The 15,563-nt window shown below is 43.2% G+C and overlaps 1 protein-coding gene across 3 annotated transcripts in view; it reads left to right on the forward strand.

The window, feature by feature from the left end:
* LOC310703121 (cytochrome P450 2K1-like) overlaps window positions 1–15,563 on the forward strand; it is a 42,668-nt gene that overhangs the window by 16,471 nt on the left and 10,634 nt on the right. Inside the window, exons 1-5 of one of the 3 annotated variants that reach the window (XM_083495202.1) lie at window positions 8,410–8,681; window positions 10,522–10,684; window positions 11,496–11,645; window positions 11,997–12,157; window positions 12,681–12,854. In XM_083495202.1, the coding sequence (XP_083351328.1) occupies window positions 8,499–8,681; window positions 10,522–10,684; window positions 11,496–11,645; window positions 11,997–12,157; window positions 12,681–12,854 (831 nt within the window). In that variant the 5' untranslated portion in view covers window positions 8,410–8,498. Of the gene's footprint in view, window positions 1–4,286; window positions 4,429–4,827; window positions 5,244–8,409; window positions 8,682–10,521; window positions 10,685–11,495; window positions 11,646–11,996; window positions 12,158–12,680; window positions 12,855–15,563 lie in introns of those variants that run through there. The other 2 variants (XM_083495203.1, XM_083495204.1) reach the window with 2 other exon arrangements.

Genomic DNA, 15,563 nt, shown 5'->3' on the forward strand with positions numbered 1-15,563 from the left:
CTGTTTAGCTCCGACTTGTATACCTTTAACCAATTGGTCCCTTCTAATCATATTCAGCAGGACCTCCAGGACCGATATAAAAAGCAATGGGGAGATTGGGCAACCTTGTCGTGTCCCTTTTTCTATCTTGAATTCCTCCGTCACCACGTTATTAACAATTAATTTAGCCTTTTGTTCTGAATAGATTGCTCTTATACCGTTTCCAAAGCCTTGACCTACCCCCATCCCCTGTAGATTCTTCTTCATAAAACTCTAAGAAATGTTGTCAAAAGCTTTCTCCGCGTCCACAAATATCAAAACTGCCTTGGTATTAATATTCACTTGTAATTTTTCTAAAATATTGATTATGTTTCTCATATTATCAGACAAGTGTCTACCCGGGAGAAAGCCTGCTTGATCTTTATGAATCTCTTCCACTAACACTTTTTTTAGTCTTTTAGCCAAAATGTCTGCAAAGATTTTATAATCCACATTAAGCAGTGATATGGGGCGGTAGTTCTTAAGCTGCGTCTTTTCAGTCTCTGTTTTCGGTATAAGTGTGATATACGCTTCCTTCCACGACTCTGGTGCCCTTTTCCCATCCATTATTTCATTACAGACTTCCTTTAAAGGTTGTACTAACCATTCTTTTAAAGATCTATAGTATCTAGAAGTCAATCCACCCGGTCCTGGAGATTTACCTAATTGCATATTCTGAATGGCACCTTCTACCTCCTGTTCAGTTATTTTATAGTTCAGCATTAATTTATTTTCTTGAGAGATTTTTTGTAATCCATTTATTTTCAAAAATCAATCTACATCAATTTCTTTCTGTGGCCCTTGTGTATATAGTTGTTTAAAATACCTCTGGAAACAGTTTCTAATCTCGACTGGGTTCTGTATGTTCTTTCCTTCCACTTCTAAATTTATAATAGTGTTTAGTTTTTGTCTTTTTTTCATTTGCCAGGCCAACAATTTCCCACATTTATTAGCCGACTCAAATGTCTTTTGTCTCATTTGTTTAATTTTCCATTCTATCTCCTGATTCATCATTTTCATATATTGTACTTGATATAACTTTATTTCTCTCAAGATCTCTTGCGACTTTGGTTTTATTTTCAATTTCTTTTCACTTTCCTTTATTTTCTCCAAAATTTTATCCTTCTTCTCATTTTGGATTCTCTTCTTTATTGCATTCTGTTGTATCAGGAACCCTCTCATAACCGCTTTGCTTGCGTCCCAGATTACTCTTTTTTCAAGATTAGTGTTCATATTTATCTCAAAATAGTCTCTCAAGGTTTTTTGGGCCTTCTTAGTCACTTCTTCATCTCTAAATAAGGTGTCATTCATCCTCCATCTGAAAGAGCCGGTTGGTGTTAGTTTCATCTCCATCTTCACAGCATTATGGCCGGAGCAGGTTTTTGGACAAATTTCCACTTTTCTTGTCTTTGGTGTCATTCCTCTAGTTACCCAAATTTGGTCAATTCTTGTCCATGTCATTTTGGCTTCAGAGAAGAAGGTTCCCTCTCTACCCAAGGGATTCTTTGTTCTCCAGATATCAACTAAGTCGAAGTTGTCTGTCATCTCAAAAAATGTTTTCAGTAGTCTACCATCCTTAGTGACTACCTGTCTTTGTGCCTTGTCCATATTTGTGGATACCACTCCATTCATATCCCCCATCAAAATCACATTATAGTCCAAATAGTCCATCAAGGTCTCATGCAACTTTTTAAAGAATTCAGATTTCCCCTCATTTGGTGCATAAACTCCTACTATTAAAAATTTCTCTCCTTGTATTTGAATTTCGATTGCCACAAATCTTCCTTGGTCATCTTTAAAGATAAATTTTGGCGATAATCTCTCCTTTGCATAAATCACTACTCCTCTTTTTAAAACTTTGTCCGATGAGATAAACTCCAGACCCAGTCTTTTGTTAATCAATACTTTTCTATGTAGCCTTATCACATGTGTTTCCTGTAGACAAATCAAGTCCAATTGTTCCTTTTTTAATAAATGAAAAACTCTTACTTTTCTGGGGGGAGTTGAGACCATTCATATTCCAGCTTAATAGTTGCAGAGCCATGATGTAGTTACTTTGCTTTTCCTCCAACTGCGCCAAGTGTTTGTTCTTGTTCTGTTGGTGGTATCGCTTTCTCTAGGCAGTCCAGTCCAAAAGGTAGTGTTGCAATGTCTAATATTCCTCTTTCTAGTGCTCTTAGCTCTTCTCCAGATTCTTTCTGCAGGTCTTCTCCGTGGTCTTTCAAAAATCTATCTTTGTCGTCCACTGATCTTATTTTTATCTTTCTTCCTTTGAAGCTGAAAGACAGGCCTTGGGGAAATTCCCACCTAAAGATAATTCTGTTGCTTCTCAACAGGGCAACCAAATCTCCATAATTGGACTTAAGGTCCAAAAGATATTTCAGAATGTCTTTAAATATCTCCACTCTTGACTGATGTATTTCCAAAGTCTTCTGACAGTGCAGACTCAAGATTTTGTCTCTCTCCTCTTTTGTTCTGAGGGTGATCAAACAGTCTCTCACCCCGTTCTTCTTCCCCCCTCTTCCAAGCCTGAAAGCACTCACTATCTTAAAATCTTCCTTCTCCAAATCTAGGTCCCAAAAGTCTGCAAATTCCTGCATAAGAAAGTCAGTCAGATTGTCTTTCTCAAGTTCAGGTATGGTCCTGATCCTCAAATTCGTTTGTTTCTCCTTCAATTCAGTCATAGACAACATCGACCTGTGGTCCTCGAGTTGCCTATGTATCGGTGGTATCTTTTCTTCTACAGCAAGTGCTATTTCCTTTGCTTCTTCAGCTGTCTTTCGAGTCAAAGTGGACTCCTGTAGCAGTTTCTCAATAGTTTCTGTATTAGTATTCACCTTCTGTCCCAGATTATTAATGCTTGTAGTATTTTGATCAATTTTAATTGATGCTTCAGCTACTTGTTTACTTAATTTTTCCAAAGATTCATTAATTTTGCCTAGTGCCAGAGCTAAAACATCTTCAGATGCCATTCCTTTTGGTTTAGGTTGTACAGATGCAGCCCCTGATGGTGCAGAGGGGCCAGATGCTGATGCTCTTCGCTGCAGCCCAGTGTCTGGGTGAAAAGATCTACCAGACCTCGTTGTTTTTTCTTGAGGCAAATCTATCTTTTCTTTTCCATCTGCCATAACACTCTAGTTAAAGCCCAAGGTCAGTCCCACGGCCAGAATTTGTTTTGAAGTGGAAAATTCCCCTGGCCCAGTTATTGTTGTAACAATTTCAAACTTCCTCAAGGGGGACACAGTAACAGTCAAAACTTGTTGCATTAAAAAACCCTTTTTAGTCCCCCAATTCACAAAATAGACAACAGTTTCAATTTCAATTAGTTTCCAGTTACTTCAAAACCAGGAGAAGCCAGCCAGAAACATTGTATCTCTCTTGCAGAGTTAGCTGTCAAAAAGTACTCTATTCACCAACAGCGCATTTCACAGTACTGCATTCTTATTGTCCATTGGCAGCCTGTTCCCAGGTTTTAAGCGGTGGATTTTAGCTTCCTTTCCTCTCTTTTTGCAGGAAAATATAGTTCACACCTTTCCCCCCTCCTCTGCTGCAGCCAAGGGGGGAAATCGCTTGTTTTGATGTTAGGATTATAGTCCTTTTCAAACAACTTTCCAGGTCTTAGCTTACAACTTCTTTGCTTTACTCTATTTACAAGAAACGGAAAGCGGACTTCCTGTTTATGCCTCCCCGCTTCGGTGCCGAATTAAGTCTTTGTTGTTTTCCTTTATTTCCAAATTTAACCTAACCACAGGTAGTTGTTTTTGTAGACAGATTGTCACAGGAAAAAGGCAGCGCTCTCTGGTAACGGCTGTGCGGCTTCGCTCCACGGAAGAAGCAGGTGACTCTCAGCACCGCGCCGCTTGCCCCGCTTCGCTCCGGAGCCCGTAATTGGGTTCCTTTACAAATTGGGGGGACGCGAAAGGTGCCCGCCGAGTCACACGGTCACAGGCTTCACCCGCCTGTGATTTTTTTAAAGGGTCCCCACTTCGCCGTAGCGGAACAGACCCGAATTCTGTAGAGCCGGTCCCTCCGAGTCAGAGGGAATCTGCCATTACCGATGGCGCCACCCCAGAAGTCCTCCAACCCATTAAACAGATCTCAGTGGAAAGGAGCACAAGGTTGGAAAACAAACCATTTCTAGTGGGAGATCATGGTCAAACAAAAGACATTTCTCAGATTAACTCAAATCTCATTTCTTCTACACTAAATATTTATTGTACCAGAGGCATATGCTTTATATTAAAATGACTCTTGCTTTGCCTTTGCAGGGGACATTCATCATACCATTGCTGTCCTCTGTGCTGCAAGATGAATCTCAATGGGAGAAACCACATAAATTCTATCCTGAGCATTTTCTCAACTCTGAAGGAAAATTCGTAAAGAGAGATGCTTTCATGCCTTTCTCTGCAGGTAATTTTTTTTACTTTTGTGTATATCTGCAGGTAATTTTTTTTACTTTTGTGTATATCTGCATATCTGTACTTAAGTCAATGGGATTTTTACATGCATGGAATGTAACCTATTGTGAAAAGGTAAGAATCACATCCATTGCTGTGGCCATTTCTGCCACTAGATCTGGCCACCATTGGTGTGCGGTCCCTGGAATGTTGCTCACCTGGGAATGGGGCCTTCAGGCTGAAAAGACACCCTGCACCCCAGCATTGCTCGTATTGGGAGTTCATAATTCTTTTAAGATGGGCACCATGAGCTGTTATTTTATTTCTGCATTTCCTTCTGCTTCAAAATATTAGGGATGTTATTAAGCAACTGCCTAAACCCAGTTTCTCTGCTGCCTGTGTGTCCTTACAGGTCGGAGAGCATGTTTAGGTGAGACTCTTGCCAAAATGGAGCTCTTCCTCTTCTTCACAAGTCTCCTGCAGAGATTCACCTTCCAGCCACCCCCTGGAACATCTCAGGAAGACCTGGACCTTACTCCTGCTGTTGGGCTTACAACATCACCCATGCCCCACCAGCTCTGCGCTCTGCCACGTTTCTAAGACTCACAAGCTCCTGGCTTGCTTAGCCTACCTGTGTGTGCAATGCAAGCCTTTCTTAAAACACCCCTGTTCTGCAAGGGTATTTGGGTTGAGTAGCCTAGCGGTGGAATTGGTGCATGCTTTGTCACAAACCTGAAGTGTTCCCCTTTACCTGCCATACTGCCAAATCCCGTGAAACTAATACTGGAGTATCTCTTACTTAAATCCTGGCCCTGAGTTCTTATGACACTTGAGGCATAGAGATCAATCAACAAATCTGGTTGCATGTATTCCCATGTTAACATATACTTTCAAAGATCTTGAAGCATCATATTCCCAGGTAGATGTGCAGAGAATTGTGATCAAGATGAAAAAGGGTCTGGAAACCATGCCTTATGAGGAATGGTTGAGGAAGTTGGGTATAAAATAAAAAAATTCCTTCCTGTAGCACCTTAAAGACCAACTAAGTTAGTTCTTGGTATAAGCTTTCGTGTGCATGCACACTTCTTCAGATACACTGAAACAGAAGTTGCCAGATCCTTCTATATATAGAGAAGGTGGGGAGGGGTATTACCTTCTCTATATATAGAAGGATCTGGCAACTTCTGTTTCAGTGTATCTGAAGAAGTGTGCATGCACACGAAAGCTTATACCAAGAACTAACTTAGTTGGTCTTTAAGGTGCTACAGGAAGGAATTTTTTTATTTTGACTATGGCAGACCAACACGGCTACCCATCTGTAACTGGAAGTTGGGTATGTTAGCTTCTGTGGCTGCAATGTATTCTGATTCTGAACTGTATTTGTTGTTGTCAGGCAATGGCTTTGTTTCCTCCGGGTTCTTTAAAAAGTCTGTAATAATAGATCTGGCAACTCCATGCTGTCAATGAATTCTGTGACTTTCTGCTTCTGGCTTAGAACAGGGACGTCCAACTCCTACGAGACTGTGATCTACTCACAGGGGGGGAAACTGGAAGGCAAAATTGTTCAGCTTCTTTTAGAGAGGAAAGTTCCATTTTGGGGGTTAAGGCCAAGCTTGTTGAGCCTTTTTTATGGAGAAAATCTCCGTTATTAAGGGGAAAATGTTTACTACAGTAAAGGGGAGAGGGGATTAGTCATTCACCAAAAGATCGCTATGGAAACAATTTGCCTCACAGCCAAAACTCCGTCTTCTGTTCCAGCGATCAGCTGAATATGGTGGGCGGGGAGAGGGGAAGGGCCAGCTGCTCTGAGGCAAAAACAAAGGAAAAGGAGCCAGCAATTGACCAGAACCTCCCGGGTATCGATCAGTCGATCCCGATCAACCTGTTGGTTATCCCTGGAATAAAACAACCATCTTCCATCTTCTCTCTGTATCTGAATGAACTTTCTCTGAGAGTCTGGCTTAGCTTAAGGCTTCCCTCATCAATGGAATTCTGACTGGTCACATGAAAAATGGTGGAAATGTGTCAAATTCAAAATCAAAACTTCAATCTCCACAAGAGGAAAAACTCAAAACCTTCTCCGCCTAGCTTCTGCTCTGAGAGGGAAGAGGGAACTAATCCCATTCACATTGGTGTCAGTGGAAGTCACCATGATTTTTGTCTTCACTGGGTGCCATAACCTTTGTAGGAATGGATTTAGGCACAATGAGAGGATGTACGGCTTAGTTATTGTCCTTCCTTGTTCACGTTCTTGCATGTCATATGCTCTAATGTATACAAAGATATATCCTAATGCCACCATGTGCAACAGTTTCAAGATGAAAATGAATAAAAACTATGCTAAAAAGAAAAATATTTGTGTTTTTCAATTGGAGAAAGTTCAGGAAATACTGAACACAATACAGTCGTACCTAATTAAAGTGGAATAATTTCATCTGCAAATGATTTCACAATGGTGCTCTCTACTCCCAGCGTAACAAACAGGTAATCCTGAGTGATGAGTTCTCTGCCTTCAAGAGCATTTGGATCTGTTCTGGAACATAGCTGACAACTTGCAGATTTGAAAATAAGGGACCAGCAGCCTTGAAAATAAGGGATCAGCAGCCAAAATAAGGGATTTTAGTCAACCAGCAGCCAAACGAAGCCTCAAGCGGTGGTTCCCACAGCGCAGCAACCCAGCCAAGGGGATGCAGCAAGGTAATCATGAGTGATGAGTTCACTGCCTTCAAGAGCATTTTAATCTGTTCTGGAAAGCATTAGTTTCTGCAAGTAAGCACCAACCACTTGAGTAAACATTAAAATGAAAGGCAAATAATCCATTGTACAGCTTTGAATAGTTGTGGAGAAGAAGAAAAATCAGAGGGATTGTTTAATGATTCGCTAGAAACATTATGTAACATAATATATGGGCTGCTCAGTTGGTAGACACTGTTGTTGACCAAACTGCACTGTAGCTTTGTTGTTTTTGAAGAAGTCTTTTAGACAGTGTTAGCCTTTGGGTTGCCAGGTTTTCATATGGAGGTTTTTGCTTTTTTCTGTTTGGCTCCAGAGGCCTCTAGGCCTTGGAGCTCTGCTCAGGGGTGGAGCAAGGGGGTGCAGTGGGGGCGGGCCACACCGGGTGACATCCTTAGGGAGGATGACTCTCTGCATATGTATCCCTGCCCGCGACTCCCAAGCCTACGCCTGTCGGGGCCGCTGGCAAAGCGGCAAAGCTCCCCCCTCCCCCGGCTCACTGTAGGCTTGGGAGTCATGGGCGGGTTGCCCCGTCATCCAGGAAAAAACCTTGCTCCACAGATCGCCTGCTTGCCTGCTTGGTGCTTCACTTCCTTCCTGCTTGGGCTGCGAAGGGCGGGCCAGGGAGGGGCGTCGGTGGGCCATGAGAAGCGCCTCCTCCCATCCACCTGCCAGCTGGTGGCCGGCCTACCTCCTTCCCTCACCCCTTCCTGACTTTTCTGCATGCACGGAGCAAGAACCAGGCCCTCGCGCCTGTAAAACAGGCCCTCTGTAACATTCCAGAGAAACCAAAAAGAAAAGTCACTGTTTTGAGCTCGTCTCTTTTATGGATGCAATGAATAGTTTTGGCTACAACCATTGGGGATTGCACCCGCAGGGTAGAAAAACTCCTTTGCAATGCTTTGTTCTGATGCATGGCCTCGCCTTTAATGAAATAATGCGCCCCCTCCTAGCTATGGTAGTGGTGCTGGGACCAGCCAGGCAGCGCCATTGGTGCTTGTGGTCCTCAGGGGCTCCATCCTGCTGTGGCGCTTGCCATCTTGCCTCTCCAGAAGTCCATACTGCTGCACTTTCAGAAATCCATCCCTGAATGCAGTTCAATGATCACTCCAAAGAATTTCACAATGCTGCCCTTTACTCCCTTTATAACAGATTAATTTTACACAAAATCTGGGCGACAGGTCTGCATCCAGGTTCAAGAGAGTTTAATAATGGTTTAATGATTAGCTCGAGACGGTACCTGGCATAATATATATGCTGCTCACTGCAGTTGCAGGACATTGTCCTCAACCAAACTGCACTGTAGCTTTCATTAGAACCACTGCAAAACAAATTGCTTGCTGAAACAAAATGGATTGGATGGAGCCGATTCCAATGTTGTTCCTCTTTATCCTTATGGTTTCCTTTGTTTTGAAACTGGGCACTTTCTGGAACAAGAGCTCCCAAAATCTTCCACCAGGACCGAGGCCTTTACCTCTCATTGGGAATCTCCACATCATGGATCTCAAGAGACCTCACAGAACCATGTTAAAGGTAAAGATTGCAGTTCTTCCCATGGCAAGGCTGAAGGGTATTGGGGCAGCCCAGTCAGATGAGCGGAGTAGAAAATTAGTATTATTATTAATAATATCAATAATAGAATACATTATGTTCTTTTAGAGCCCATAAATCTCATCTCCCCTTTGTGTGCTACAGAACCGCCTCTTAACTTTCCCAATCATAGGAGCTAGTTGCAATTTGTAACTGGTAATTTGAACAAGGTGTCTGGTGTCTAATCCCGTTTGACTCTGCCTCCATTTTCAAGGATTCAAAAGTGCCAATACAAACCTTGCCTAGCCCAGCCTCCTCCTTCAGCCTATCTTTCTAAACTAGATTTGAGAGGTGCCATTAAAGGTATAGTCACTTTTATCCTTACAACTGCCTATTTTGTTCTGGTTTTCTGATTATTCCTAGCAAATATTTGTTCTTTCACAACTGAATAATAATAATAATTTATTATTTATACTTTGCCCATCTGGCTGGGTTTCCCCGGCCACCCAACAGACTAAGAATATGATAAAACATCAAACATTAAAAGCTTTCCTTAAAAGAACTGCCTTCAGCTGTCTTCTAAAAATCAGATAGTCGTTTATTGCCTTGGCATCTGATGGGATGGCGTTCCACAGGGCAGGTGTCACTACCAAGAAGGCACTCTGTCTGGTCCCCTGTAACCTCACTTCTCGCAGTGAGGGAACCGCCATAAGGCCCTGAGCCCTGGACCTGAGCGTCCAGGCTGAACAGTGGGGGTGGGGTCGTTCCTTCATGTATACTGGACCGAGGCCATTTAGGGCTTTAAAGGTCAGCATCAACAATCTGAATAGTGCTTGGAAACGTACTGGGAGCCAACGTAGGTCTTTCAGGACCAGTGGTATATTGTCTCGGCAGCCACTCCCAGTCACCAGTGTAGCTGCCACATACTGGATTTGTTTCAGTTTCCAGGTCACCTTCAAAAGTAGTCCCACATAGAGCACATTGCAGTAGTACAAGCAGGAAATAACTAGAGCATGCACCACTCTGGCAAGACAGTCTGCTGGCAGATAGGGTCTCAGCCTGCGTACCAGACAGCTGCGTTGACACAGAATTGACCTGTGCCTCCATGGACAGTCCAAAATGACTCCCAGGCTGCACACCTGGTCCTTCAGGGGCACAGTTACCCCATTCAGGACCAGGAGTCCTCCACACTTGCCTGCCTCCTCCCTCCCAAAACAGTACTTCTGTCTTGTCAGGATTCAACCTCCATCTGTCAGCCACCATCCATCTTCCAACCGCCCCCCGACACTCACACAGGACCTTCACTGCCTTCAATGGTTTTTATTTAAAAGAGAGGTAGAGCTGGTTATTATCTGCATACCCAACTAGTGAGAGCCCAGGGGCCTGAACACTCATCCCCCAACACCACTTTCTGGACACGGCCCAGGAGAAAGGAGCGGAACCACTGTATAACAGTGCCCCCAGCTCCCAGCCCCTCTAGACGGTCCAGAAGGATGTCATGGTCGATGGTATCAAAGGCCACTGAGAGATTCAGCAGAACTAGGAAACAGCTTTCAGCTTTGTCCTTAGCTGGCCGGAGATAATCGAGCAGCACAACCAAGGTAGTTTCAGTCTCATGATGAGGCTTGAATCCCAAATGGAAGGGATCCAAATGGTCTGCATCCTCTAGACGTTCCTGGAGTTGTTCAGCAACCACCCGCTCAATCACCTTGCCCAAGAATGGAAGATTTGAGACTGCGTGGTAGTGAATGCAGTCTTGGTTTTGTCAGAGAGGATTTGCATTAATATATTCTTTGGGTATGCCAGAACTCTGTTTCTCAATTTTTCTTCTGTTGAATTCCAGCTGTCAAAGCAGTATGGCCCTGTTTTCAGCATCCAAATAGGACCCCAGAAAGCTGTGGTGTTGACAGGATATGAGACAGTAAAGGAGGCTCTGGTTAATCAGGCGGACGCATTTGCAGACAGGCCCATCGTTCCAATGTTTCAAGAGCTTGCACAAGGCTTTGGTGAGGCACCTCCCTTTCTATTGGAACTGGTAATGCTTGCAGACACACACTGGTCCCACCAGGTGAACACAATCTGTTCCCAAGAAATGGTTTGTAAGATGAGTGTTTGCGAAGCAAGTCAACAACATCCATTGTTTCCTGTGAGGGAAATCCTTGTGAATTTTTCAACCCACCTCAGTGCCTTTGACACTGATAGTGTATCTGAATACATTAGGCTGAGAATGTGTCACAAAAAGTGTCACTTGTGGATTTCTGAAGATCAAGCTAAAATGTTAAAAAGAGTAGACCAGGGCAACTTTTTTTGGTCTTGACTTTCAGTGGCTCAGTCGGGCTCTGTTGAAGAAACAAAAATGGAGACCACTTAAAGCAAACCTTTCCCATTCCCACCTTCTTCCCAACAGTCATATTGTAGAGCTGGGGGAGAATGAGACAGGAGGATTGTGAATAATAGTCACACAGCAAAGTAATTCCACACACCAAGGGGAAACTGACTGACCATTTTCTGCCCCAGCCTATATAGAGAAGAAAAATGAAGGGAGGCATAATGGAATACAAAGTAACAAGCTGAGTTCTGCTGGGATGCCTGACACGTAAAAACTACACTCCACTCTAGCCTACACTTTGTAATGAAAAATATTGATCAATGGGTTCTCAGGTCATGCTCTGATGACACAGCTGCCAGCTCCGAAGTCTGAATCGGAGAATAGCTGGGATCCATTCTCAGTTCCATGAAAGAAATGCAGAACACAATTTATTGATATTTTTGTACAATGGCCATGAAGACATGAAAGCTTTCCTCCCATCTCTTCAGGTGTAATTCAGTCTAATGGTGAAAACTGGAAAGTGATGCGGCGGTTTGCTTTAAGCACATTACGGGACTACGGAATGGGAAAGAGGACCATAGAGGACAGAATTGTTGAGGAATGCAGTGTCCTGATAAAGAAATTTGAATCTTACGAAGGTGAGTTGGTGTTTTCCTCTGGTGCATAGCTACACTACCGTTGTTTAAAGGTGCCAAGACTATTGTGTTACATATTCCTAACTTCCAGAAGCACAGCTCCCAGGGTTCCCTGCAATTGGTCTGTTCCTGTAATGTGCAGATTGCACTGCAATAACTCCTGTGACTTCCAAGCATTTCTTAGCCCAGCTATGGCAACATCCAGGGGAAACAGGAAACAGGAAGTTTTCTCCTGGCTGGTAGAAAGCATCCCATAGCATGTCCATTCTAGGAATGTTGTACTTGATTCCTATGTGTTTTACATCCCACATTTTTAAAAGAGTATTTTTGCTTAACTGTCATATTTATGTCTAGGAAACCCATTTGAGACCACCACAATTATGAATGCAGCTGTTGCCAATATAATAGTGGCCATACTACTAGACAAGCGATTTGATTATGAAGATCCCACATACATAAGACTTCTGAAGTTGGTCAATGAAAATATCCGGCTCGCCGTAAGCTTTTCAGTCACGGTAATCTATTTTTTACAATTAAAACAAACAGTTGATTATAATAACAGTGTATGCAAAGTGGGCTGGGCTACCTGTTTATTGTATATTGTTCAGGATTCACTACAAAACACAGAATATTGATATCTTGAGAAACCTGGTGCTAATTCAAAATATTTAGAAAACTCACACGGTACAGTCATCCCGTAACTATAATAACGTCTCTTTTGCACACACACTTTCTGGCCTCATTGCCATCGGGACTCCAAGGACAAGGAAGAACATGTGATTGTTTGTTCCATGATGGCTCAGAAGGGGCCTCCAAGGGCAGATCTTCCTCTCTGAAGGCAAGAGAACTGCCATACCCTATTATCCTGGGCTTGCACATAAATTATGCTGTGCTGACGTAGCCCACCCCCCATTCCAAATGGCATTCAAGAGTTTTGTTTTGTATTTGGGCAGTCATGCTCTGAGAGACCCAGCTGAGAGTACAATACTGAGTTTTTCTAATGTCTCTTTTTCTATTTTCACATTTTTATCCTTTCAGCTGTATAACATGTTTCCTGCTCTTGGTTTTCTTCTGGGGGCTCCTAAGACTATCAAGCAAAACAGAGATGAGCTGTTTGCCTTCATAAATGCCACCTTCATAAAACACCTCAGAGATTTGGATGAAAATGACCAGAGGAGCTTTATTGACTCATTTCTTATCCAACAGCAAGAGGTAATGGAGTCTTTTAAGTTGGCCCAGAATAAGCGTCGACATTTTCAATTTGTGTTTGCAAGTGAATGCATAAGTTGTAGTCAGGAGGTCTCACTTCAGAAGGGACCAACCTGGCATACTTCCTCCCCTTTCCCAATAGTCAGCCATTGTTAATGTGTTACAGAAGTTGCCTCTGCAGGGTCAAAGGTTGCATGCTCAACAGCATTTCTGGGGAGGGGGGGGGGAATCCCTGATCAAGAAAACAGGAAATTATAGATAATTATGCAGTGATGAGAGGTAATCAAGTCATAAATATTGGTTGCCAGACTCCCTTTTGATACAAGGGATGATGGGATAATGCCTCATGTGCTGAGAAGAAGGCGTTCTTTACACTGGAGGAGGAAGCTTTGAGGGTGGGGAGGCATCTCAGAGCAAGGAAAATTGATTGGCCCATGCACTGACCAATCAGCCTGAAATTAGGGCTTCAGTTCTTCTAACCATTACTAAGACTGGAAATGAATATGAATTGGAGTTTCTGCTTATCAATTAATTAGCATCCAGAAAAGGAAACAGGTGGTTGGGTGATGACAGAGTTCTAAATAACAGGCTGGAAATTATTTCTAAAATCTTAAACTAATTAATGATGAGTTTGAAAAGTTAAAGCAGATATACAGGCCTGATGTGCTGGTCCCATGGGTTACCCGAGAGGCGAGGTCCAAGTCCGGTCTGTGGTCAAAGGCTCAACGTGGAGGCAGTCCGTAGTAGCTGAAGCTGGGTGCAGGGCAGGGTGTTGGGTGAAGTCAGGAACAGGCAGGGAGACAGGGCGGGTCACGAGCTCAGGCAGGAAAGCAGGACAGGGTCCAGGAAGAAACTAGCAACCAACAATGTTGCTCCCGCAACTTGGGACTGGGGCTGGCCGGCTTTTATCTGCCCCGAGGCATAGGGCAGCCCCGATCCTCTGGTGACTCGCCTCTCCTGGGCTGGAGGCGAGCACTTTTCCTGCAGGAACTTAGTTCCTTCCTCCTCTCTGCCCTGAGTCTCTGCAGCTCAGAAGAGGCTTGACTGTTTCCGGACCCAGAGGCAACCTCAGCTTCCTCTGACGGGGCTGAGAGTGGAGTACCTGCAGGCAATGGGTCCTCCATCACCTCAGGAGCCAGAGCAGACTCAGCTGATGCCTGCACCTGAGGATCCAGCACAGGTGAGGACCCTTCAGGCTCAAGCCCCAGCCCCGGCTCAGCTGGTTCTGGAGGCAGGGAATCCTGTGCAGGCTGGGATCCCTCAGGTTCAGCCTCCGAGTCCAAATCCCGGGCAATCACACCTGAATTTCCTTTTAACTTTCAATCTACATTGCCTGTAAAACTGTTTTCTTCCTGTCTTTTCCCGTGCTATCCTGACTGGAAAATAAAAGTGAATTCTATCTGCATCACAAGGGCAGCATAACGGAGACGCTCAGGGGGGGGGGGTGTCTCATAAATCAGGCAAAAATAACTGACTCCTTCATTGCTTCTTGAAAATATATTAAAATGCCATAATGAACAGTTAGCACAGTTAAGAGATGAGATGTGCAGAAAGTTTGGAGAGATTTGATCAGAGATGCAATTGCAGATGAAATAATCTATAGAACCTGTGGGAAAAGACTAGGACTTTTCCCTGCCTAAATGGGGAAACAAGAGCTTTACAGCTGTATAAAGGGATGAAACAAATAAAAGAAGCTGTTGTGAAAATCTGAATATTTTGAATAATAGTTATATACATAATTCACATACAGAGATGCGGAATACTACTTTTCTTCCTTTGCTTTATTTTATTTTTTAGCTTGCTTTTTCTGTGACTTTTAATCATTGTTAGTTCTCTGTACGTTCTATTTGTATGTATGTTTTGTTTTTTGAAGTTATATATTTTGGATAAATGAAGATACCCTCAGGAAGGAGATGGACCAAAGATGGACATCTGTGTGAGATGCAGAGAGGATCCCGCAGGGTGGGAAGCTGAGGAAAGAGGTGGGAACTGGGAGGGTTCACTCTTCTGGGTCTGGAATAAGGGTTAAGGTATAAATAATAAAGATCTTAGAATTATTATACTTCCCCTTTCTTTTTCTTTTCTCTTTTAAAAAATTCTCTTCTTTTTTGGTTTCTAGTTTGTCCTGCTGCAAATTCACAGCAGTCTGAGACTGAGCCACTTTTAGATAGGCAGGAAGGCCATTTGGGAGAGCAGTTGTATGATAGGAGGGGGGGGAAATGGTAGAAAGGAGATTGGATGCTAAGATCCAAATTTTGGGCAAGTACTGTTTTGTGAGAGAACTACAGCATAGATTTAAAAAGGACAAAATATGCAGCAAAATAATAGTGGAAATCTAAGTTGTTGAAAAGCATCTTTTAGCATATGTACCAAATAAAGGTTCTAAACAGCTAAGAAGTTTTAATGTTATTTCACTCTGCTTTTGATCCTCTGCCTCACTTGTGAATCTGCTGGTTGTAATGTGAAACTGCATGGCTGCACTTTGTGAGAGAGAAATGCTAGGAATATATCCCTGATAAGCAAGGACTGTGTGGATCTTAGAAAAAGTGCTCAGTATGGTGAATATCCCGAAAAACACACCACTGTTGGTCGGTGCCGTACGGCAACTATTGAATGAACAATTGGAAGAACTCCTTCCTCTCTTCACTCCCTTCTGGCTCCCAGCAGGACAGGCAGCTATTACAACCAGCAACTCTATCGGTGTTACTCTTT

This window comes from Podarcis liolepis, assembly GCF_965112155.1.
Source record: "Podarcis liolepis genome assembly, chromosome: 3".
NCBI lineage: Eukaryota > Metazoa > Chordata > Lepidosauria > Squamata > Lacertidae > Podarcis > Podarcis liolepis.